Below are 23,041 nucleotides of genomic sequence, written 5' to 3' on the forward strand. Positions count from 1 at the left end.
GTGCCCAGACACGCTCGATTGTGATATATGGCAAGCCGGCTGTTTGTCATAGTCCATCAACAGACCACCCCATTGTCTTACCAGCCCGGGACCGGTTTCACATCGCACCAAAGTCCCCCAGCAGGCTTTGTCGTGATGCCGCCTTTGACTTCGACGTTGTGATGAAGTGGACTGCCTTCCTCGAATGAGGTTTCGAAGGCCCCGACCCAAGCAGCCAGAAGGCATGCGAACTCCGCCTGAGCGAACTTTTGTCCGATGCAGCTACGTGGACCATGTAAGAAAGCTGGACACACCATTAGTCTCATTTAACTGGGTCAACTGATTATGTTGTGAGCTTACTCAAGAATGCATAGTTCGATGTGGCACCGCCCTGGTTGTTAGATTTGCCATCAGGGCTGAGGAAGCGTTCAGGCTTGAACTCCATGGCATCGTCTCCCCAGAGTTCCTTCGAGGTGTTGGTCGCTGCAGGCGCCAAGATGACCGTGGTACCCTTGGGGATGAAATGACCAGCAACTCTAGTGTCGACATTGGCGATCCGTAAAGTGAGTGGCACAGGCGACCAGAGTCGCAGGATCTCGGAACACACAGCTTGCAGGTAGTGACAGCCGTCGATCTCCTCAGACGTGATTTCGTGGCTCAGAGACGGAATTGACTTGCGGATCTCTTCTCGCAGTTTCATCTGCACGTCGGGGTGCTTGCAAAGGACATAAAGCGCCCATTGCATGCTGTGAGAAGGGTATCAGGAGTCAGCATAATCTTCGGCAAGACTTGTTGCATAAAGCTTCACATACCTTGAAGCCGTCGTTTCGTGACCAGCGGCCAAAAAAGTCATCATCTGGTAGTGCTTTAGCAAATGGTCTCGATTGGTGCCGCGATAGCAACCCTTGCACTCACTTGGTCAACAAGCTGGTCATCGGTAAATCCGCCAGATTGGAGGGCGACAGATAAAATATCTTTCTCGGCAGCCTGGTTCTTCTGCAATCTCTCATGCTTCTTCACGATCATCTCTCCACAAATCTCACGAATGTACTTTGAGGCGGCTTCTATCACACCATTTTGCTTCAGTGGAAGCAGGCGCAGAATACGAGCTGGAAAGTGTGAGCACATCAAATGATGATCAAGTGCGAGCCCTCAAAGATAAAGGACACTCACGAGAGATAAAGGCTCCAGCAATTTGAAGCAGGCGAGCAGACCGTGGTGGATTGAGGACCATCTGATACGTCTGAGCCAATTTGTTGTTCGGGTTTCGGAGTGAATTGAAGTCCTGGCCCATGCCGCTCACGCCGATGATGTCTAGAGTCGCCCGACTGAACCATCCGCCCAATTCGATCGATCCTTTCACATGCTCAGGAGTAGTGTCTTTGGGTGTTCTCGAAGGATGCGGCGTTCCGAGCGGATTGGCGTTCTTGAATTCGGTCACACACTCGACCAATTCGCGCGACTTGCGCCAGAAGATAGGATATATCTCCTTGATGTGACGGAAGGCAAAGGCGGGCATGAGGTTTTTGCGCTGGATCTTATGTTCGTCGCCTTCGGCCAACAACACGCCAATTCCGAGAAGTCGGCCCAGGCCAAATCGAATCTGCGGTGGTTTGATGAAGTCGTAGTTGCGCGTCACCAGCACCTCACCTGTATTCTGTTTAACACTGATAGACGACCATAGAGTTTACATGTCGATTTGGCATTAATACGAACCGAGTGCGGCAGGTGAGGTGATGAGGATCCGGCCTCGAAACCAAACCGAGTACCTGAGAATGCCATCGTTTGGCACGTCGGCGATCCACTCTCGTTGTGGGTGACCGGAAGGTTCAGCAAGGACCTGTTTCGTGTTGCCGAGAAAGAAATCGCCCTTGGGAGATGGCAGATGGCGGATTGCACTGAAGAAGCGTGGGTAGACGACAATGTAGTAGGCCAAATAGGTGAAATATTGCAGGACAAATGCTACAAGAGCGCCGGAGATGAGACCGAGCGAATAGTGTGGTGTATATCGCTGGGACAAGACGGAAAGGCCAATGGAAGAGGCCAAGATCTCCTTGAAGGCCATGGTTACTGCTGCACTGTCCCGTGCTGTGCTGAACACGACCGAACCCGCGGCGCAAGGAAAATACTTGTTGCACCGAGAAGACGTCGGAGTTGTTGTAGCGTTGATGGGACCAGCAATGACGAAGAAGTCACGAGAGATTATATATCTATCTTGCGACGGAACCAGTATGCCTCGCGCGCGCAGATTTCGAGATGTGTCCACGGTGGTATGATGCGACGAATGCACGCACACCTGGGCACTATCATCGATCCACCACCGAGGCAGGCGTAGCTAGTCCAGGACGCCCACCACCACGTTATCGAGGACTATTTCCTGGATTGGCACTCCAAGATTCATTATTATTATGCAGATGAATAATGATCCTCTTGACTTCTTGTCTGATTGGTCGTTTCGTTTACGTATTCACCACCATGGAACAATATCTGTTATGTTCACGTACATCATAGTGGTGAATACTGAATACCTAGGTACCTAGGTAGCTTACGTACTGCTCTCTGCCTGCCTGCCTAGGGGTAAGGCACAGCGAGAGGGAGAGCCCTTGCGTACCTTCACAGTAGAGCCAAAAGTTCCATGGAGACGATGAGACCTATCACTGGTCACGGCCACTGCCATTCATTCTCTTATCACGAGGTCCAGTATTGTCAAGACGTTGATATTTCCATCCATGGGGGCAGTAATAATCCGAGCATTTCCAACCAAAATTGACGGGGCCTGGCCAGATTGAGGATGAAGAATGCAGATACTGTAGGGCTCTAGGGCTTTTTCGACTGCTCGCCCGCGCCGCCCCTTGAGCGTCGTATGCATTAGGCAAGTGCACAGAACAGGCTGTTGGGCTGGCTGTCCCATCAATCTTGCGCCCCGAAACCGAGCTGCACCGCAACAATCATGGTGCCGTGTTATTACGTCCCTGAAGTATTTTATCATTACGACCGTGCAATCGATAGCAAAATGTGTCTGTCCATGATGTAAACATGTGATCCGAAATGAAATCTTGAGCCCAAAGTATATCTACGATGGTGAACAGGTGGGTCTTTGTCGTTGGGCAGTCTGAGCACTCTTCGCCGCATTGAATCCTTTCTACTCAGGTACAGTAGCGATATACATCCCATCAAAATTATATCGATTTGATATTTACGAAGGCATTTATGATAACTCATACAATATGTCAATGGTTCGAGTTGGGTTGACCATTGACATGGCTGTCGCACAGCGCGATCATAACAATTTTTGAATGATGATGTGATGGGCTGTTCAGCTGGTTGGTTGGTGACGCCAGCTGGATTTGCATTTAAGTCTTGCTGACCTTTTTCCCGGAGTCAGCAATGCTCTTGCTCGCCAACCAGCAACCATGTACTTTCGGGCGATGCCTGACGAGGTCCCTTTTATGATTTGCAGAAATGCTATGCTTTCGAAAGCGATCTAGGACCGGGACTCAAAATTCATAAAATGTCTACCGCCGCCCCAGCTGAATTGCCCTCGCATCGGGCGTGCGCGCACTGCCGGGCAATGAAGGTTCGATGTCTGCCAGACGACACCCACCCTAACATATGTCAGCGTTGCGTTCGGTCTGGGAGACCATGTACCTTCACACCTTTGCAGCGGAGAAAGCAAAGGAAAAGAACTGGTTTGTCTCTCCTCACGGATCCATAAACTTCAGATTTCTAATCACAGAACATCCAGATACGCGCGTGGCCGAGTTGGAGAAACAAATGCATGCCATGCGGACTGCTCTGAGCCAAAAGCAAGAAGCGTCAAGCCTAAGATCTGTCACAACACCTGATGAACAAGTCGCAACCCCCGAGGCCGCGAGCAAGGGCACGGAGGCATCGTCGGCAATATTGGCAAACCCGACTACCTCGAACCCGACCTTGACGGATGCATCTTCATTATGGTCGGTTCCGGTTCAATTGGGGCCGATGCAAGCCATGAATGACATTGTTGACGATGGTATCATCTCGGTTGCGATGGCTCGTCAATTATTTCAAACCTACAAGGACAGCCTATTTCCATTGTGTCCCGTGGTCGCCATTGACGATTCCATAACAGCCGATGACATGCGGCGGACGCGACCTACGCTCTTCCTCGCCATAATCGCTGCCGCCGCTGGGAAAGACAGCGCTGCACTATCAGCCATTCTCGAGCGAGAGGTCATGCATGCCTACGCGACCCGCAGTCTCATTCACAGCGAGAAGTCTTTGGAGCTGGTACAGGCCATGCTGATCAGCTCCTTATGGTATCAACCCCCTCACAAGTTTGGTCAGCTCAAGTACTACGAATATATCCATGCTGCTGCTAACATGGCCATGGATCTCGGCATTGGCTCCCGGATGGCTTCTAATCGAAGTAGGGAGTCGAAAAAAACCATGGCAAAGTCCGTCATGCACCCAACCGACGATGTGCGAAATCCGATCATTACCTTAGCTCCACGTGGGCCAAATCCATTCGCAGATGCCGGTAGCATTGAGAATCGAAGAACCTTCCTAGCGTGTTATTTCATTTCAACAGGAGTATCTTTGAGCCTTGGTCGACCTTGCATGCTCCGAACGAGCAGCTATATCCGAGAGTGCGTCGAAATCCTCGAACGATCTCCAGACGCATTGCCCACCGACCGCATCATTGCAGCATGGACAACGCTTATAATTATAGCAGAGGAGTGCAGCGTCGCGTTTTCCTACGATGACCTTGGGGCCATCGCTTCGATCGCCGATCTGCGGACTCAGCTCACGATGAAAGACTTTACAGAACGACTTTCGGCATGGCATCGCAAGTACTCCGAAGCGAGCATGCTCTCAGGCTCACTGAAGATCATGTATTTCAATATCCGCCTTCACCTCAATGAGCTCGCTCTGCACGTGGATCACCCCCCAGAGGATTTCCGAGCGCCCTTTCGAATGGGCCATCTAAATGTAGAACCGGGTGCTGACGATATCCCATCTGCGGTTTTAGCAGGCGCAATAGCCGACTGTATTGAGTGCTCACATACCATGCTCGATGTGTTCCTCTCCATGTAAGTGATTCCTGAGATTTTCTCTACGATCCTCGCTGATGGCTTTCGGATCAGGGATATAGAGGAGATTCGAGCAGGGCCGGTTTTCAACTGTGTCAGAGTAAGCTTCGCAGCCTTTGTTCTGGTCAAGTTGTGCCTATCTGTGTCCAGTTCCGATTCTCGTATCCGCAAAGTTGTAGACGGATCTCATCTCAAAGCTGAAGACTACATGGATCGCTTGATGATTCATGTCCGCAAAGTCGTGGGCGAACCTCCGCGTCGCGTACCTACCATCTTCCTGGCCCTCGTATCGAAATTGCGGGCCTGGTGCCGGCACCCGGAGGTCATCTTCAATCGAGCAGACGAGAACCCAGTCATCGACTTTCGAAACGCTGCGAACGATCTGAGCGCTCTCGAAAAACAGAACGCCGAGGGCGCGAGATTCGTTGAGCAGAGCAGCACCGTGGACGACTCGCCTTATGCCGAGACCCGAGAAGGCCATCCCACATCTTCGAACTCGAGCAATATGGGCGATGCCACCCAGCTCTACGCTTCCGAAACTGGCGCAGCCAATCCGGCCTCCACTTTGACAGGTCGTATGATGCCTGACTGGACAGTGCCAGGCGCTATCGGGTATGCTGTAGCTGGCCAACCCGCATCGACTATGGCGGCTCCGCAAACTCAACCAACAATGCCAGGACCTGTCGAAATGGAGCTGGATGGAGCGTACTACAACATGTTGGAGCACATAGACATGCTAGCCGGAGGCGGTCTGACTGGGCTCGAGGACTGGAGTATGGAGCCGAACGAGTTTTACAATACCATGAGCATGCCCAATTGGCAGCCACCACCTGGCACTGGTGGATGATTCGGACACTGAGTCCATTCTCTTTTATGGTATCGTCCGTCGACCAGCCTCCGTCATAGCTGCCACTCTCTGATCCGTGCCACAGCCTGTCGCGCACCGGTTTCTTCATTATTCTTCTCAGATTCGATCAACATCAGACCCTAGAACGAACGGGAAAACGAGTCACAGCAGAAACATCCGCTCTGCCCCAACACAACTATCTGCCCAGAACCTCACAAATACTGCCGATGCCCCATCCTTTCTCGGTCCCGCACGGGCACTGCCCTGGAGAGATTACCTCCAAAGACCAACAACCAGGGCCCATCTTCATCAGAAACAGAATCCTCGATTGCTACAGTCTTCACCGGACTCCGTGGATGTTGCCTCGCCCGCATCGATGGTCTCGGGGTCGTTATCGACAGCAGAATACCGCCTATCTCGGAGCATAGCGAACCATCACCGAAGGGGCACAGTAGGGATTGACCTTGGCGGGATGCACATTATGCCTTCACTAAATGCAGCTGAAGTAAACATCATATGTTGAGCTAACATAAACGATGGGAGCGTGGTCATGGAAGCGACTATGACGCTACGAGATGATGGGACATGGTTTGATCTTCTGTCTGAAGCAAAGTTCTGGGCAAGGAGCCTTTGATGGGCCAGAGAATCTTCGTAGACTTAGATACTGTACTGTGGACATGATGACTATCGCGTCGTGATTAGTTGACCCCTGCCTGGGTGGTTGGTCGTGGAGTAGGACGGCAATGTGCAATATTTCGTGGTGGACGGAGATAACGGACAAAAGCAAACAGGAGATGATGATGTCATATCTAGCGAAATGTACCGATGAGGGATGCCGCGTACGAGGACCCATACGAATTTACAGGACAGCAGCAAATTCCCACGGGATTATCCACGACTTTCCATCAATTATCAGCATCAAGCCCCATCAAATTCGAGCTTGCCTCCATCAAATCCAGCAGAGACTCGACCAATTGGCCCCCATCCCAGACTGACTAGCTATCCAAGCAGATGTACTACAATACTGGGATCCCAGGCAGCAGTGCCGCAATTGCACGGTGCGGTCGTCCAGAATTTCATTCATTGCCGACAATGACTGACTCGGCTGTGCATTTGCCCCTCGTCGTGCTCCATTTCCCCTCTTTCCTGCCTGCCCGTCGTCCCCCACTTCTCTCTCCCCGCCAGTCAACAGTCGCCCATCTCATCTCATCTCCGCTCAGCTCGCTTCATTCCCAAGCCATGGAGGTTATTATTACAGATCTTCCCACTCTCCAAGTCTACCGCGAGATCACCTGGAAGAGCATACAGCACAAGTCCTAGAATCCTGTACATCTGCAGTAGATAGCTCATCAGCTGACGGCACGGGCGGGTCTAAACTACCTAGGTACCTAGGTAGGTGGGCACCAGGCAGCGCTCCTCCTGTGGTGTGAAATCCACAACGCAGGCACCACCCAATTTGCACAAACCTGCGATTGTCATGTCATTATTGCGGTAGTAAAGCTCAACAGCTGCAGGCACGGGGCCTGCAGCATCCGTGGGTTCCAAGGTTGTTGTTGATGTTGTTGTTGTTGTCACCTGCAGCAGCCATCACGGACATTTGTGGCTCAGCCGTCTCTCCACGCAATCTTCCTCCGTTCCAAGTTCTTTGATACTTAGGTAGTGTCCGATATCGTTCTTTCTACCCGCCCCGGCTGTTTCTCTCTCTCCCGGCATTCGTCAACCTGCACAAACGGAGTACACCTGGGCCACGTTGCAGGCGGATATTAGTATTATTAGGCGCAGCTCCAGGGCTGGTCGCCTTTACTTTCCCATCTTTTCGGCGGCATTTTGCGGCCCCGATAATCTCGGTCTTATCCATCGCGTCTGAAGTGGTGACTATCCACGCTAAATCTCACCATACGACCACCACGAACCTCACCACGTCGTCTGAGTCAACCTGCTGCGCTCACACAGACACAAAGACAAGCCACCTGCCCAGGTATACATTGACATATCGCTGCGCAACCTCTGCTTCATACAACTCGGCAGACGCAGTGGCTAGTGATCCAACATGGCCGAACCCGCGAGCGAAATGACATTGGAACAATATGAGTTTCCTCACAACCGTTTACGGCGCCAAATCATCCACGCCGACCGCACACCGCTGGTGCTAATTGCCTGTGGTTCCTTTTCGCCCATCACCTTCCTCCACCTGCGCATGTTCGAAATGGCCGCCGACTATGCGCGCTTCAACACAGAATACGAAGTAGTCGGCGCATACCTGTCTTGTGTCGGCGACGCTTATAAGAAGACGGGCCTGGTCAAGGCGGCGCATCGGATAAACATGTGTAGTCTGGCTGTCCAACAGAGCACATGGATCAGCGTCGACCCCTGGGAAGCCTTGCATACCGAGTATTTGGAGACCGCGAAAGTGTTGGACCATTTCCAATACGAGATCAATGAAGTTCTCGGAGGTGTGGAGACTCCAGTCGGCAAGAAGAAGTGTCGAATTGCGCTGTTGGCCGGTGCGGATCTGATTCAGACCATGAGCACGCCCGGAGTGTGGGCAGACAAGGATATTGACTACATCTTGCGAAATTTCGGGGCGTTCATCGTTGAGGTAGGCTCGGACACAAATTTGAAAGGCATTATAGATGTGACACTGACCCCATGGTTCAATAGCGGACCGGCACCGATATTGATGAGGCTCTTTCAACGCTACAGGCGTGGAAGGATAACATCACCGTCATTCAACAACTTGTTCAGAACGACATCAGTTCGACTAAGATTCGATTATTCCTTCGTCGCGACATGTCCGTTCGTTATCTCGTCCCAGAGCAGGTGGTGGATTACATTGAGGAGAATAACCTATACGAAGATGACGGTCCCGGAAGCACGGCCAGCGATAAGGGAAAGGAAAGGCGGTCCGGAAAAAGCACGAACGCGACAGTTGAGGCTGGGTCAAGTAAGACGGCTTGAATGAGGCAAGCCGGTAGATTGAAGAGTATACGATGAGAAATGCGACCACGGCATCAGGAGTCATGGATGTTTACGGCTACAGCAAGAGGTACATCGGGCGTTTGGGTGTCTATGGGGAGTCTTGGGTATTCCCTCAGCCAGAGAGGATAGTGTTTGTTATTTTTATCATTCTGAGCAGCCAACGATACACCAGCATTCCGCGCAGCGTGAATTTATGCCGATAACGATTTTGACGAGTTCCTTCCTTCCTTGTCATTGCAATCCCAAAATCCCTTCACATCAGTTATCTCCACTGAAGTATTCTCCTTGCCATTGAGCGAGCAATATGATGCATCAGCCCATAGTCAGCCAGTCAATTCAATCAGGGTTGGAACGTTGCGAGGGGCATCGTCCCCGCTACAATTTGGGCAACAAACGCGTCCACGACGTCATCACGCAGTCGAGAAGATTGCGTGCATATGCAGTCAAATGCTTCGGATCCGCGCGGTGGGCATCGTGGTGACCGTCTGCACCCATCTGTTTCGCGCCTCAAGTCCACAAGTACCTAGGTATTGTCGTAGTTTAGAGCGGCAAAGATATTTGAGCGAGAGCGTCACGAGCTAGAGCTCTCCAAGCAAGCCCCTTCGTCTCTCAATGCTTGCTGCCAGTCGACGAACTGGTGCCACTCCTCGACATCTCTCCAGAATACAAACACGCGCAATATCTGTCAACACGACCCACGCCAACATGACGGACCCAAGCAAGTACAAATTCAACCACTCTATGCTGAGGTATGTTCATACAAATGATCACTGCCTGCGCTGGCATCAAGGTGACAAAAGCTGAAATGCATCACTCCGTCATAGAGTCAAGGATCCCAAGGCCAGCATCAAATTCTACGAGCATCTTGGCATGAGCGTCGTGAACAAATTCGAGTTTCCCGACAACAAGTTCGATTTGTACTTTTTGGCCTATGGTACGTCTCCAGAATTCCCGAGGCGCCTATTCAGGAAGTGTACACAAAACTGATCGCACCATCTCCTTCCATTGGGTGCAGACTCTCCCAAGGCTGTCTCTCACAACAACCACTGGACGGATCGCGAGGGCATAATCGAGCTGACCCATAACTACGGCACTGAGAGCGATCCCAACTACAAGGCTTGCAATGGCAACAAGGACCACGGAAAAGGCTTCGGGCATGTCTGCATCAGTGTTGACAACATTCAAGCGGCCTGCAAGCGTATCGGAGATGCTGGCTACAAATTCCAAAAGCGTCTAGAAGTGAGTCGTCGGCGAGGCAACCCACGATGATTGGCTGTACATCTGTTCTGATGTGTACCGTACTGACTTGCGGATAGGATGGTCGCATGCACAACATTGCATTTGCGCTCGATCCAGATGTATGTTCATGATCCCACGTTTCTTGCCCTCAATGTATGGACTGACACGGTAGCTACTCCATAGGAATATTGGGTAGAAATCATCGCCTTCAACCCGGTCGAGAAGACCGAGAGCATCACCGAGACCGACCCAGGCTCATACCGCATGAACCACACCATGATCCGTGTCAAGGACAAAGACGCCAGCATCAAGTTCTACGAGGAAGTCATGGGCATGACGCTGAAGCGCACTTCGGAGAACAAAGACGCCGAATTCAACCTCTACTTTCTCGGCTATGGACCCAAGCCAGACGAAGGGTCCTCGGCCAACGGAGTAAACCCGAACGCCGACAAGGAGGGCCTCTTGGAGCTCACATGGAATTATGGAACCGAGAAGCAAGAGGGTAAGGTCTACCACGATGGAAACAGTGATCCGCAGGGATTCGGGCATATCTGTGTCTCGGTGGACGATCTCGAAGCCGCGTGTCAAAGGTTCGAGGAGAAGGGCGTGAGCTGGAAGAAGCGTCTCACTGATGGTCGGATGAAAAATGTGGCCTTTGTGCTAGGTACGTGCTGCGGTCGTCCCTTCTTCTTCTTCTTCTTCTTCTTCTTCTTCTCCAGCAGGCGTCTGAGATATAGCGCTGACTGCGTGGTTTTGAATAGATCCCGATGGATACTGGATCGAAGTGGTAAGTTTTTCTCTTCCTCTTGATCTGTGCAGTCGCCCTGTGCGTCCAGCTAACCGAAATCTTGCAGATCCAAAACGACAAATACAAGTCGGCGCCTGGAAAATATTGAGTTCCGAGTACTGTAGTGTAGTCGCGTCATACTGCATGGGAAGCTGCTTTTTATGCGACATTCCAGAGCTTCACTTATGAAATCAGGCATGTTCTGTGCTGAAGGTGATCACACCCTGACCGATCATGTCGTGTCTTGAAACTTGGAGGGATGCCTTGCTTCAACAATCGTCATGTCATCAGTGCCTCTCGGAAGATTAGAAAATGATCAAGCCAGGATCATCAGGCATCCGGAAGCCACTATGTTCAAAGTCTCGAACAATCACGGCCGACAGCGCGTCGAGCTTGCTCCTCTGCCTTTGCAACACGCTGCTAGAGACTTTACTAGCATCCGCTCGCTCGAGATCTTCGCCATTCGCATCGACCGACCTCTCCGTTCCATCCTCACTCTCAAGTGTGAAACGGCTCGTCGGCCTCACGCGCCCAGGAGGGATCCCGCCTTCGAGGACGAGCAGTAGACTAGGTTGAATTTTGCGTATGATGACGTTCGAGGTCTCCGATTCAATAGTCAGCGCTCGTAGTGGAGTTCCAACCATTCCTTCTTCGGCTTGTGAGTCGCGGTCAAATTCGTCTGAGATTTGGTCGGCCGCGTGCGCGCTGTTGTCGTAGCGCTGCCATGAGAGGGCTGCCATGGCTGCTTGGCGACGGAGATCGTTGATGCGCACGGGTTGACTATGGGCTAGGAGGGTGCCGTTGATGGTCATTACATACCATGTCTTGCAGAGCCGGTCGTCGCGATTGTGGGAGAGTAGCTCGGTCAAGGCTTTGATATTGAGCATGTTGGCGAGGGTGCTGCAAGGAGACTGCGCTTGAGGTGATCCAGTACGACCGGTGTCCACGAAGAGCCCTTGCTTGCGGGTTGCAGTGGACCTGGAGATATGTGTGCTCCTTATATCCAATTTAGGTAGCCTTGAATATGATGGAGATGGAGATGATAAGGAGGCTGAAAACAGAGAGCTTGAGGACGATGCCACGCGACATGTAGGTTCCCGTCGTGGTGAACGTCCCGTGCCCTGCACCTGATGCGGATCTGCAGTTTTATCGGCTGGGATTTCGTGACCAGAGAGAGAAGAAGAAGAATGATAATAATAATGATGATGATAAAGATGGGATGTCGTATGTGTAATAAATGAGTACCTAGGTAGACTTTTTGTGGATTGTTCTTTTGGTTCCAAGGTTGAAATACATCTAGGTTTATTAATGGAACCTTGGAAGTTATACATTACTCTCGCTCTCCACCACAGTGTTAGTATAAGCCACACCACACGCGACCGACCGTACGCGGCGGCGACGAGCTTCTCGCGTGGGATCTGATATCATTGGAGGAGACGACTGAGCTGTCCGATATCCATTCATGTACAACGGTACTAGGTTTGTGCAGATGTCAAACCACCGTGTCTCGGGGGTATTTAGTGGATGGTCCGCATGCTCGGTTGTTGAGCATGTGTGTTGGAGGCACGCGAGTCCATCCGTTATCCATTCGCGCCTGCTGTATCAGGAATAGAAGGTCGAGCTTCGTTCTGTGGAAATACGTGAATACCTTCTTTGTTCGGCGGGTAGTTAGATACTGTAGCGCCGAATCGGGAGCACCTCATATTCACCATTGTCCTGTGACAGCGATGATTAGCACGCACCGGGGCGGTTACCCAGCTGTCCCTCTCCTCCGGCTATCGTACATGGTACAGTAATAATTAATTCGCCTTTTGTAATATCCGCAATCCTCATTATTCTCACGACATTCAAATCAATCACCCCTTCGCATTGCATTCTTGTTCAAAAGTTTCCTCCATGACAGTTGGGTGACCGTTGCCAGCCCATCGACCAGATCTATTTGATATTTGATATATGCGCGCGCACTCTCTGGAACTCACCGCGTGCGAATGTTCCCACTCCCGCCCCACCAGCAGCTCCACCACCGACGCCGCAACGACAGCATCATCGCTCATTCATATGGAAGGAAATGAGTGATTCCGGCGAAGGCGACACGAACAATACTTCCGCTCCCGACGACACCCATCAGCATCAGCAGCAGCAGCAACAACACCAGCAGACCCCGCCCAGGTATGTCCAGTCAACCATCTCCGTCCACCACTCTCACGTTTCCAGTCCAACATCACTCCTCCTCCTATGGTCCGCTCCTGCCCATACGACGACATTTTTGCACTGTGCATCATTTCTTCCCTCTTGAGCTCCTTCCATTTTCATCCGCCGATGACCACAAATGGGAACCTGCTCAACCTTCCCAGCACGTCTCACTTGCATCATCGTCATTGCTGTCACGCCGTTGCACGTGTCAGATCAGACCGTGCCTACCTACCTATCTTTCAACCCACCGTGATATTTCTAGCCCGCGGCGTCTCTGTCACAAATCACACACTCGCTCTCTACCTCATCATAGCATTCTCTCTCGTGTGCTTCCTCGTCACTCACCTCCCTACTCGTGTTTGCTCCGTCGTTCCATCTGTGCCTTCCCGGTCTCTTCTGTTCCCATGGTCGTTCCATGTTGCTTCAGCATCACTGCTCCTACGTTTGCGGACAGTCATTGACAAATGCCTCCAAGTCAGCGCATCACCCGCTCGACGGCCGCTCGGCTGATTGCTGATCTCGATCCTTCACCTACAACAAATTCCGACGTGCGACCTGGATACATCACACGCCAGACTCCGGTGCAACCCTCGCCGTCCCCCAGTACAGCCGAATCTCAGCGGACACGTGACTCTTCAACGAGTCGAAAACGTAAATCCGCTCTGACTGAAACCTCTCCCACATCACAGAGATCTCAGCGACAGAGCAAACGGACTCGATCCGACGTTGCTCCTGACGCGGCTCCGGCATCACCAGAAGGAGCGAGGAAAGGAAGAAAAGCAGCTTCGGGTGCCACCATGTCATACAGTGCTGGGTCGGGCAAGAAGAGCATGGGCGATGAGGTCAAGCGAGGGCTTTCAGAAGCAGATGGATCAAGGCCGTCCTCTGGCACGTCTGCCGAAACATCGCCACAACAGAGTCCACGAGATCCTCCGCGACGTAGGAGTCGGCACCACAAATCAAAAGAAGGTTCGGATCTTGTCTCTACACAAAGATTGATGGCTTCTGACGTAGCTCTAGCGGACCTGAACACACCTAGCGCAAGCACTCCGTCTTCATCGAGAAAGGCTCGCCGAGGCTCTCGCAAAGATCAAGATGTGATCATGAGAGACGTGGATGAGAAAGGCACCAGTGCTACTGGCGCCGGTGATGGTGGTTCTGCTGCTAGTGATAGTATGCCTCCTGTACCACCTGCTCAAGAAGATCAGAACGCACTCAATCGGCAAGATGATCCATTTGCCGCTGGGGGCTTCCTGGCTCGCTTCGGTGGCCATGCAGGGTTGTCCAGCAGCTTACGTGCGTTGAGCGGACTGGTCTCGGGCACTCACGCACGAATGCGCAATATCTTGGAACAACTTCGTGACAAGGAGGACTCCTCGATCCAACACATTGCACTGCAAGAGCTTTCTGAATTGCTCCTGGTCTCGAATGAAGACAATCTCGCAGGACATTTCGCACCAGATCAATTCGTCAAGGAGCTGGTAGCCTTGATGCAACCCAACGAACTGACAGGCGAGGAGAATCCCGAAATTATGCTCTTGGCATGTCGCTGCATTGCCAATTTGATGGAAGCACTGCCAGCCGCCACCTCAAGCGTCGTTTACGGCGGTGCTGTGCCTGTACTATGCCAGAAGCTCCTCGAAATTCATTTCATCGATCTCGCCGAGCAAGCCTTGAGCACGCTCGAAAAGATTTCCGTAGACTTTCCGTCCTCCATTGTTCGTGAAGGCGGTCTGACCGCGTGTCTGGCTTACCTCGACTTTTTCGCCATCAGCACACAACGCACAGCGGTGACGACAGCCGCCAATTGCTGCCGCAACATTCCAGAGGACTCTTTTCCCACAGTACGCGACGTCATGCCGATTCTACTCACGACGCTGTCTAGCAACGATCAACGAGTAGTTGAACAAGCTTCGCTGTGCGTGTCGCGGATAGTTGACAGCTTCAAGTATCGCGAGAACAAGCTCGAAGAACTCGTGAGTCCGGAATTACTACGTGCAATTCTACGCCTTTTGCTTCCGGGCACCACAAACATGATCGGTCCTGGCATTCATACACAGTTTTTACGTGTGCTTTCCAGCACCGCTCGTGCCAGTCCCAAGCTGTCTGTCGAGTTGCTGAACATGAACGTTGTGGACACCCTGTACCAGATTTTGACGGGTGTGTCAGCACCTTCCGGCATACAACAAGTGGCCACCAAGATCGATAAGAATATCATCATGCAAGCGATCATCCGCACGCCTCGAGAGCAGATCTTCGAGACCTTGAACGTCATCTGCGAGATGCTGCCGGCCATTTCTCAAGATCGGCTCACATTTCTCGAAGATCTCCAAGATGCTGGCTACACAGGACCTGAAGCAAAGTCTCTTTCGGCACGCTCCAAGGAGACGGAAGTTGATGCGCGTCTATCACTGCTCAACGAGAATGCTGAAGGCGTTCGTCGCTTCGCTGTTGTGCTCTTTCCGACCCTGATGTACGCCTACACGAGCACGGTCAATCTCAGCGTCCGCCAAAAAGTTCTTACGGCCCAACTCAAAATGCTCTCAAATTTCGACACAAATGTGCTCGAAGAGGCTTTGCGAACTGTCTCTTACGCCTCTCATCTAGCGTCGATCCTTTCCCAGCAGGAAAATCCCAGCCTCGTCACATTCGGTTTACAGGCAGCGGAATTGCTGCTAACGAGACTTGAGCGTGTCTATCAGCCACAATTTTACCGAGAAGGGGTCATGGCTGAGATAGAGCGTCTGTCTGACCGAGCATTGCAGACAAAGTCATCCAGTGACGAGGGAGCTGACAAATCGGATGTTGTGCCCACCAAATCTGCGGACAACGAGAAGACCGATGAGGACAAAGCTCTCCGGCAGGACAGCGAGACGACATCAGGGGCCACTGATCAAGAACACCATGATGTGGGCGACACCGATATCAATGAAGGACAGACTCACGATGACGACGATGACGACGAAGACAATGTTGATGTCGATGATGATGAGGGCGATAATGAGGACGACGAGGACGATGGCGATGGCGATGACGACCACGATTACGATAATCCCGACAGCATGGATCATCACTCCTCGAATCTCTCACGTCATATCATGGATGCTCAGGATATCATTACTCTCCGTGCGCAGCGGTTTGTCCAGATCCATGGCGACTCATCAAAGGAAGACATGCGAGCGCAAGCTGAAGACGTACTCAATCATGTCAAAGCTCTCTCAAACGATCTTCGTTCTTGCTATAGCACTTCACCGAACGATGGCGGGCTCGTTCTCTTTCAGGAACTAGCAAAATACTTCAATGATGACGCACAGCGCAGCATCACAAGTTATGAGTTGAAGACCTCTGGTATCGTGGAAGTTCTGCTAGATATCTTCAATTCTTCGGAAGAAGAGGTCGCAAAATCCGCTCGTGCAGCGTTTTTGGAAGTGTTCATGGCTCCACCAGGCGCGTCATCGACGACTTCTAGTGATCAGACTTCAGCTACAGCATTTAGGATCCTACTACACAAGTTGCAAGAGGTTTTGAGCCGGTCAGAGCACTTCGAGATCGTCACTGTACATCAAAACCCATTCGAGAACTCTCGCGTCAGCGCAGCTTCAATGTTGGCCAAGCAACTTCGACTCAAGTTGGTTGCTGACGATGCCTCCGGCATTCCAAAACATTATCGCAATATCATGGTCTCTATCCACGCTATTGCAACCTTCAAGGCGCTTGATGACTATCTGCGACCGCGCATCAGCCTGGCTGAGCGACCACAAAGTAGTCGCACTCGCCAAGGACTCACTGAAGCCATGGCCGCATACGCCGCTGCCATGTCAGGTCGTGGAGACTCAGGCGCACCGCTGTTCCCACCTCAACAACCTGCTCTGGGGAGCTCTCTTCCCACGCGAAGCACAACAAACCAGTCATTGAAGAACAAATCCAACAAGGCAGAGCAGAAATCTGCGCAGACGGAGGACGAACAGTCGGAGGATGGCAAGGTGCAACCTCGCCGCTCATCGAGACATCATGCAGCTTCGGGCACATCTACAAGTACCGTTCAAGATGGCGAATCATCTCACGCCACTCCAGCCGAGAGCGAAGCGCAACAACCACCTGATTGTGCAGACGAGACCCATGTTCCCGACGACGATGACGATGACAACATTGAAGCTGAGCTCGACGCCATTGCAGATGATCTCGAGGACGATTTGATGGACACAGAGGCTTCCGAGCCCTCTGCCATTGATTTCGAAGTCGCGAAATCTGGCAAGGTCGTAGCCAAAACAGAAGACGGGGCGCAGGTTGTCACCCCTGCACAGGACGCTCCACCGCCGATGGCAAGTTGGGCACAAGAGAGACTTGCCGAACTTTCGCGGTATACTGCATCGCGCGAGATGTTGTCTACACCATCATCCAGCCGCGCCATGTCATACGCATCGGCCCTACAACAGACACCCACAGATTGGCACCTCGAATTCAGCGTCAATGGCCAACCCATTACTAGTGAGACCACCATCTATCGTGCCTGTCATTTTAACAACATGCCAAGTAATGATCTGCCGAATCGAGACCCATCGGGACGCTCGGTTTGGTCCGCTATGCACACAATCAACTTCAAGAAGGTGCCGGGACCGCCTAGTGCGGAAGGAGAGGCAACAACTATCCCCGGATCTGCTTCTGTCGTCAGCAGTAACGATCCACCAGCACTAGATGCGCACCCTGTCACGTCCGAGATTCTTAAATTGATGAGGATTCTGCATGAATTCAATTCCAATTTTGAAGACATCATGGCCGAGGCCAAGCACTCTGTTGACCTACACGCCGTCTCAGCCTCGGAATTTATCAATTCAAAGCTGTCCGCTAAGCTCAACCGACAGCTTGAAGAACCACTGATTGTGGCGAGCCAATGTCTGCCCCCCTGGAGCGAGGATCTGGCTCGCCTTTATCCTTTCTTGTTTCCTTTCGAGACGCGTCATCTTTTCCTCCAATGCACGTCCTTTGGGTACTCACGTTTGATGAGCCGATGGCAGAGCACGCAGTCGGAAAATGACAATCGCCATAGCCGTCATCGGGACGAACGTCCGTTCTTAGGGAGAGCACAGAGACAGAAGGTGCGCATCTCACGAAGCCGTATCCTAGAGTCTGCGATCAAGGTCATGGAGCTATATGGGTCTTCTTCAAGCATCTTGGAAGTGGAATATTTCGAGGAAGTCGGCACTGGTCTCGGCCCCACTCTTGAATTCTACTCCACCGTATCCAGGGAGTTCTCCAAGAAGAAGACTAAACTGTGGCGCGAGAACGAATCACAGTCGGCCGGCGATTATGCGTTTGGCAGGCGTGGTCTCTTCCCAGCACCAATGAGCGAAGACATGGCCAATAAGGAAAATGGTCAGCGCGTGCTGCATCTGTTCCGCATGTTGGGCAAATTCATAGCTCGCTCCATGCTCGACTCTCGCATCATCGATGTGTCGCTCAACCCCACTTTCTTCCGAATTGGAGACGGACAAGCTACGGTCAGCCCGTCCTTGGGTGCTGTGGCTGCGGTCGACCAGGATCTCGCAAAGTCGTTGAAGATGCTGAGAAAGTACGTCGACGCGAAAGCCCGCATTGATAATGACACTTCTCTTTCCGCCGCGCACAGGACCGCAAAGCTCGAGGAGGTCCGTATCAATGACATGCGAGTTTCCGACCTCGGCCTGGACTTCACCCTACCCGGATACCCTCATATCGAGTTGCAGCCCAAGGGCTCAGAAATTGACGTGACCCTCGACAACGTGGGTCTGTATATTAAAAAGGTCATCGACTTCACTCTGCACGCAGGTGTACAACGACAGATTGATGCTTTCCGGGCCGGTTTTTCGCTCGTCTTCCCCTACACGGCACTCAAGGCTTTCACACCAGACGAACTAGTCATGTTGTTTGGTCGTGTGAATGAGGACTGGTCGCTCGAGACTTTGATGGATTCGGTCAAGGCCGACCATGGCTTCAACTTGGACAGCAAGAGCGTACGGAATCTGCTGCAGTACATGTCAGAGCTCTCCCCTCAGTCTAGGCGCGACTTCTTGCAGTTCATCACGGGCAGCCCGAAGCTGCCGATTGGAGGTACGATCATTTTTTTATTGCCTGATGCCACTTACATTTTCTGACTTTATCACAGGCTTCAAGTCGCTCACGCCCATGTTCACTGTGGTATGCAAGCCGAGCGAACCACCATTGACATCCGACGACTACCTGCCCAGTGTCATGACCTGCGTCAACTATCTCAAGATGCCTGATTACAGCTCATATGATGTGCTGAAGGCCAAACTTAACGTCGCCATTGTCGAAGGCCAAGGCGCGTTCCATCTCTCATGAGATGTTCTGGTACAATGCTTTCGACTAATTTCAACGGCGATCCGCTGCACGTCACGCCATTGCGCGAGCGTCAAGGAGCATCATTTATTTGTCCGACTAGCTCAATTCACGTCACTCGTGGCTGATATCAAATTTACGGGGGCTGAAATTGAGAAACAATCGGATTTAGATTTAATTTCAACATTCGTTAGCGATGGATTCGTTCACAGTCACCGCCTTTATGAGGATTACGAGCGGCTGGCTGCGAAGTTCTGGTCGTCGAGTGGCGTTTCGGCGTTGTACAGGCGGTTGTCCCACTCAGTGAAGCTTTTCTAATGATCGATACGAGAAACGATCAATCGCATTCTGGCGAAGTCGTTCATTTTAATGAGAACTAAACAGTGCACATCTATGCCATGTAGTGATGGAGCGTCATCCCAATATGCGTGAGTTCTCGTAGTGTCAGCTTGCAGTTTAGCCACGGATTTCTCCGTCGCTGCAGAGACAAGCCAGGTGCGAGGAAATTGTATTCATATCACAGCTGCAGAGTTGTAAAAACAGATTTGAACACTATGAGAGATGCAATGGTCCTAAATGAACGATATGGCTACGCCCTGGCGTCGCGAAATATGCTTTGAGGGAACGGCCACCTGATGGACAGAAGATAATGGGACATCCGCCTTGGTCTGCGAGAAGACTACTCGTTTAATGTTCCATCGCCTCCTCGAAGAGCGTCCGCAACTGCTGCCTCTGCTCCTCGCCACCGCTGTTGTCCAAGTTAGGCACAAGCTGCAACACACGGTGCTGCGGCATGGTGCCGTTCACCAGGGTATCAAGGTGGTCCTTGGTGAAACCCATGGCCTTGAGACCGCTGGGCTGGTCGCCCAGGTCGCTCAGGAAGCGCGCCAGAGCCTCGGAGAGGACCTCTCCGGCGCTCTCCTTCTTCACCTGCGAGATGTCCACGCCGAAGCACTCGGCCGCGGCCAAGTGGCGCTCGGGGTTGTACGAGGCGGTGAATTTGAAGACGGCGGGCGCGGTCACGGCGACGGAGACACCGTGCGGGATGATCGGCACGTTAGTCACGTAGCCGGCGTGCTTGTAGCCCGGGTTCTGGCTGGAGATGGGGTAGGACATGCCGTGGCAGAGATGCACACCGGCGTTGCCGAAACCCACTCCCGCGAGGGTCGCGGCGAGCAACATGTTGGACTGCGCCTCCCAGTCATCGGGGTCCTTGACCGCACGCGGGAGATACTTGACGGTGGAGCGCAGGGATTGCAGGGAGAAGATGTCGGAGATGGGGTTGGAGCCTTGGTAGGCGGGACGCTCGATGGGGTTTCTCGGGCGCGGGACACGTTCGTAGTAGGGCACGGCGGTCCAGGATTCGAGACTGTGGCAGAGCACGTCGAGGCCGGAGGCGGCGTGGACGGCGGACGGCATGGTGCGCGTGTTGATCGGGTCGCAGATGCCGAGGGTTGGCTTGAGGTTTCGGTGGGCGATACCGGTCTTGGCCTTGCGAGACACAAGGTCAAAGATGGCAGTGCCGGTGGTTTCGGAACCGGTACCTGCGGTGGTCGGGACGGCGATCAGCGGCTTGAGCTTGCCGGGGATTGGTTTGCCTTTTCCGATGGGAGCATTGACGAAGTCGAGGAACTCGGCCTCTGGGAACGAAACGTAGAGGTTCATGAGCTTGGCGGTGTCAATGACACTGCCACCGCCGACGGCCAGGAAGAGATCTGGTTGGTAAGGACGGGCGTAGGCAATGGCTTCTTGAATACTTTCAGAGAATGTGTCAGCGTGATTGAAGTTGCCTGAGAGTGCTGAGCGCTTGGCGGGGAAAACAAAAAGGGGACGCCAAAATCATTAACTCACGATGAATCCTTGGGCTCGACGCGAACTTGGTCGTAGACGTTGTACTCGACGCCCTCGCGCTCCAGACCCTCAATGACCTGCTTCATAGCATCGAGCTTGGAGACGGTCTTGTCGGTGACGACCATGACGCGCTTGGCCTCAAGGTTCTTCACATCCATGCCAACCTCCTTGGTGCAGCCAGGACCGAATCGGACACTGGAGGCGGCGACCTCGAAGGCATATTCCTTCTGTCGGCTGTGGTCGACTGGCGTGGCGAGAGACCTCACCCGTCCGGCGAATGGGTTGATGATGGGAGCAGGGCCGTGGGTGTGAGCTCCAGGAGTGTGCGAATGGCATGGGCAGGCATTGGCCCCAGCATTGACCGCCCGCAGCAGGTTCAAGGCCTGCTGAGCCCGAGTGGGCGCGACTCGTAGAATGGCCATGATGTGTCCACTCTACGAGAAGTAATCAAAGGGAGCTTGTGGGGTGAAAAGAAGGCAGGGACGATCGGAAATGCCTCTGCACGTCTTGCTCTGCTTTGAACACAGCGGCGAGGAAAACAGGTGTAACAAGCACACACGAGTCGGGGCAGACGATGCTGGCCCGCCAAACCACGCATTGGCCGGTGCGGGAGTGTGTGGGAGGGAGCTTCTTGGAGGCCGGGCTTTAGAACGGCATTGACCTGATTGGCTGGTGAGCAAGCGTTCACACGTCTTTCATGATTGTTACTGAGGCAGAAAGGACTGTAAGTTTATGCTTATATTATCTAAAGTGCTGAACATCCATTTTCCCATCTGCCACTCTTCCGCTTTGTCTTTACCTGCCTGTTTCATGGCAAGACGCACAATTACATGCTGTAATATGAGAAAGAGGCTCCCGTGCACAGTTGATGAAGATGGGTGCGGGCAGCTGCAAGATGGGGCACGCCAAGAATCTTGCGGCTGAACTCAATCAAGTAAAGGGCGGACAGAAACAATCGATCTGGCTAGGGTTTGGGTTGAATTGCGGGGTGACGGGACGAGACAGTACTGGGATTTGTTGATGATGATGATGATGATACTGTACATACATACTGTAATAATGTACGAACAACGGCTCCGGTATCGGGCCAACAGTCTTCACAGATTAGCACAGTATTGGCCATCATTGCTCAATTCATCACATCACAGTCGCTCCCGTCCACGCGTGACTGTTCCTGCTCAATGGCTCTGTCACTCCCCAACAGCGATGTGCTCTCTCAATTTGGTCATCGTATGGATTGTATTCTTAAATGCTTTTCACCAGAGAGCACAGTCTAGTTGAAACCTGCACATGTTTCAGCCGTTGCGACATCACGTTTGATCGATGAGTTCAAAAGTCCCAGCCCCTTGTTGGAACACGATGTCGATCGATGTCGTACATGGTGATTGACCTTTTCACTACAGCCCAAGAGGAACAGCGAGTCTCCGAGAGGCCATCCGAAACAGCTACGCCTCGATGGGTGATATGATGCTGTATGACTCCGCTTCTTCACGAAATTTGCCTGTCATGCTCCGGGATCATCGTGGAACAGAAACCTAGGCGAGCATGCGCCCCTAAAAGGTATATCCACTGCCTACGAAAGGAATTGGTCAGCCCGCCAAGAGTTCCGATCGATTGCCTTTCCTGGTAGATTGAAGGGGCTCGTCATTGTTACTGTATTTTCAGGCACGGATTGATGCTCTTGCTCAATCCGTGCCTGGAAATTGCCCCCCAGTCGAGGCAGAACGAAGTAAAATTTCGGACCGGGAACAAGCCACC

The 23,041-nt window shown here is 52.4% G+C and overlaps 8 protein-coding genes across 8 annotated transcripts; 5 read left to right on the forward strand and 3 right to left on the reverse strand.

Annotated features, from left to right (window-relative positions):
• Positions 1-77: 77 nt before the first annotated feature.
• K489DRAFT_317615 (cytochrome P450 78A3) lies at positions 78-2,044 on the reverse strand (the record flags this gene model as incomplete). The annotated part of the gene is made up of 6 exons (XM_033601252.1): positions 78-283; positions 340-725; positions 792-835; positions 895-1,088; positions 1,153-1,629; positions 1,696-2,044. The coding sequence occupies 6 exons, from the start codon at positions 2,042-2,044 to the stop codon at positions 78-80; spliced, it is 1,656 nt and encodes a 551-aa protein (XP_033460883.1).
• A 1,177-nt stretch (positions 2,045-3,221) lies between these two features.
• K489DRAFT_209451 (uncharacterized protein) lies at positions 3,222-6,030 on the forward strand. The gene is made up of 4 exons (XM_033599639.1): positions 3,222-3,668; positions 3,725-5,051; positions 5,106-5,932; positions 5,984-6,030. The coding sequence occupies exons 1-3, from the start codon at positions 3,491-3,493 to the stop codon at positions 5,896-5,898; spliced, it is 2,298 nt and encodes a 765-aa protein (XP_033460884.1). The 5' UTR covers positions 3,222-3,490; the 3' UTR covers positions 5,899-5,932; positions 5,984-6,030.
• A 790-nt stretch (positions 6,031-6,820) lies between these two features.
• Positions 6,821-7,260, forward strand: K489DRAFT_379851 (uncharacterized protein). The gene has a single exon (XM_033604744.1). The coding sequence runs from the start codon at positions 6,991-6,993 to the stop codon at positions 7,216-7,218; it is 228 nt and encodes a 75-aa protein (XP_033460885.1). The 5' UTR covers positions 6,821-6,990; the 3' UTR covers positions 7,219-7,260.
• Positions 7,261-7,552: 292 nt separating this feature from the next.
• K489DRAFT_379852 (Nucleotidylyl transferase) lies at positions 7,553-9,105 on the forward strand. The gene is made up of 2 exons (XM_033604745.1): positions 7,553-8,497; positions 8,560-9,105. The coding sequence occupies exons 1-2, from the start codon at positions 7,949-7,951 to the stop codon at positions 8,854-8,856; spliced, it is 846 nt and encodes a 281-aa protein (XP_033460886.1). The 5' UTR covers positions 7,553-7,948; the 3' UTR covers positions 8,857-9,105.
• A 477-nt stretch (positions 9,106-9,582) lies between these two features.
• On the forward strand, positions 9,583-11,012 carry K489DRAFT_317584 (monomeric glyoxalase I; the record flags this gene model as incomplete). The annotated part of the gene is made up of 7 exons (XM_033601250.1): positions 9,583-9,626; positions 9,702-9,811; positions 9,893-10,116; positions 10,194-10,235; positions 10,300-10,780; positions 10,878-10,903; positions 10,971-11,012. 7 exons carry the CDS (start codon positions 9,583-9,585, stop codon positions 11,010-11,012), a joined length of 969 nt encoding a protein of 322 aa, XP_033460887.1.
• Positions 11,013-11,208: 196 nt separating this feature from the next.
• On the reverse strand, positions 11,209-11,790 carry K489DRAFT_318278 (uncharacterized protein; the record flags this gene model as incomplete). The annotated part of the gene is made up of 1 exon (XM_033601300.1): positions 11,209-11,790. One exon carries the CDS (start codon positions 11,788-11,790, stop codon positions 11,209-11,211), a length of 582 nt encoding a protein of 193 aa, XP_033460888.1.
• Positions 11,791-12,743: 953 nt separating this feature from the next.
• Positions 12,744-19,903, forward strand: K489DRAFT_379855 (uncharacterized protein). Its single transcript, XM_033604746.1, has 4 exons — positions 12,744-13,072; positions 13,572-14,065; positions 14,117-19,183; positions 19,239-19,903. Exons 1-4 carry the CDS (start codon positions 12,972-12,974, stop codon positions 19,433-19,435), a joined length of 5,859 nt encoding a protein of 1,952 aa, XP_033460889.1. The 5' UTR covers positions 12,744-12,971; the 3' UTR covers positions 19,436-19,903.
• K489DRAFT_379856 (Dehydroquinate synthase-like protein) lies at positions 19,635-21,843 on the reverse strand. The gene is made up of 2 exons (XM_033604747.1): positions 21,284-21,843; positions 19,635-21,188 (listed from the first exon to the last, which is right to left on the reverse strand). The coding sequence occupies exons 1-2, from the start codon at positions 21,703-21,705 to the stop codon at positions 20,120-20,122; spliced, it is 1,491 nt and encodes a 496-aa protein (XP_033460890.1). The 5' UTR covers positions 21,706-21,843; the 3' UTR covers positions 19,635-20,119.
• Between the last annotated feature and the right edge of the window lie 1,198 nt (positions 21,844-23,041).

The sequence above is a fragment of the Dissoconium aciculare genome (assembly GCF_010015565.1).
Source record: "Dissoconium aciculare CBS 342.82 unplaced genomic scaffold K489scaffold_5, whole genome shotgun sequence".
Classification (NCBI taxonomy): Eukaryota; Fungi; Ascomycota; class Dothideomycetes; order Mycosphaerellales; family Dissoconiaceae; genus Dissoconium; species Dissoconium aciculare.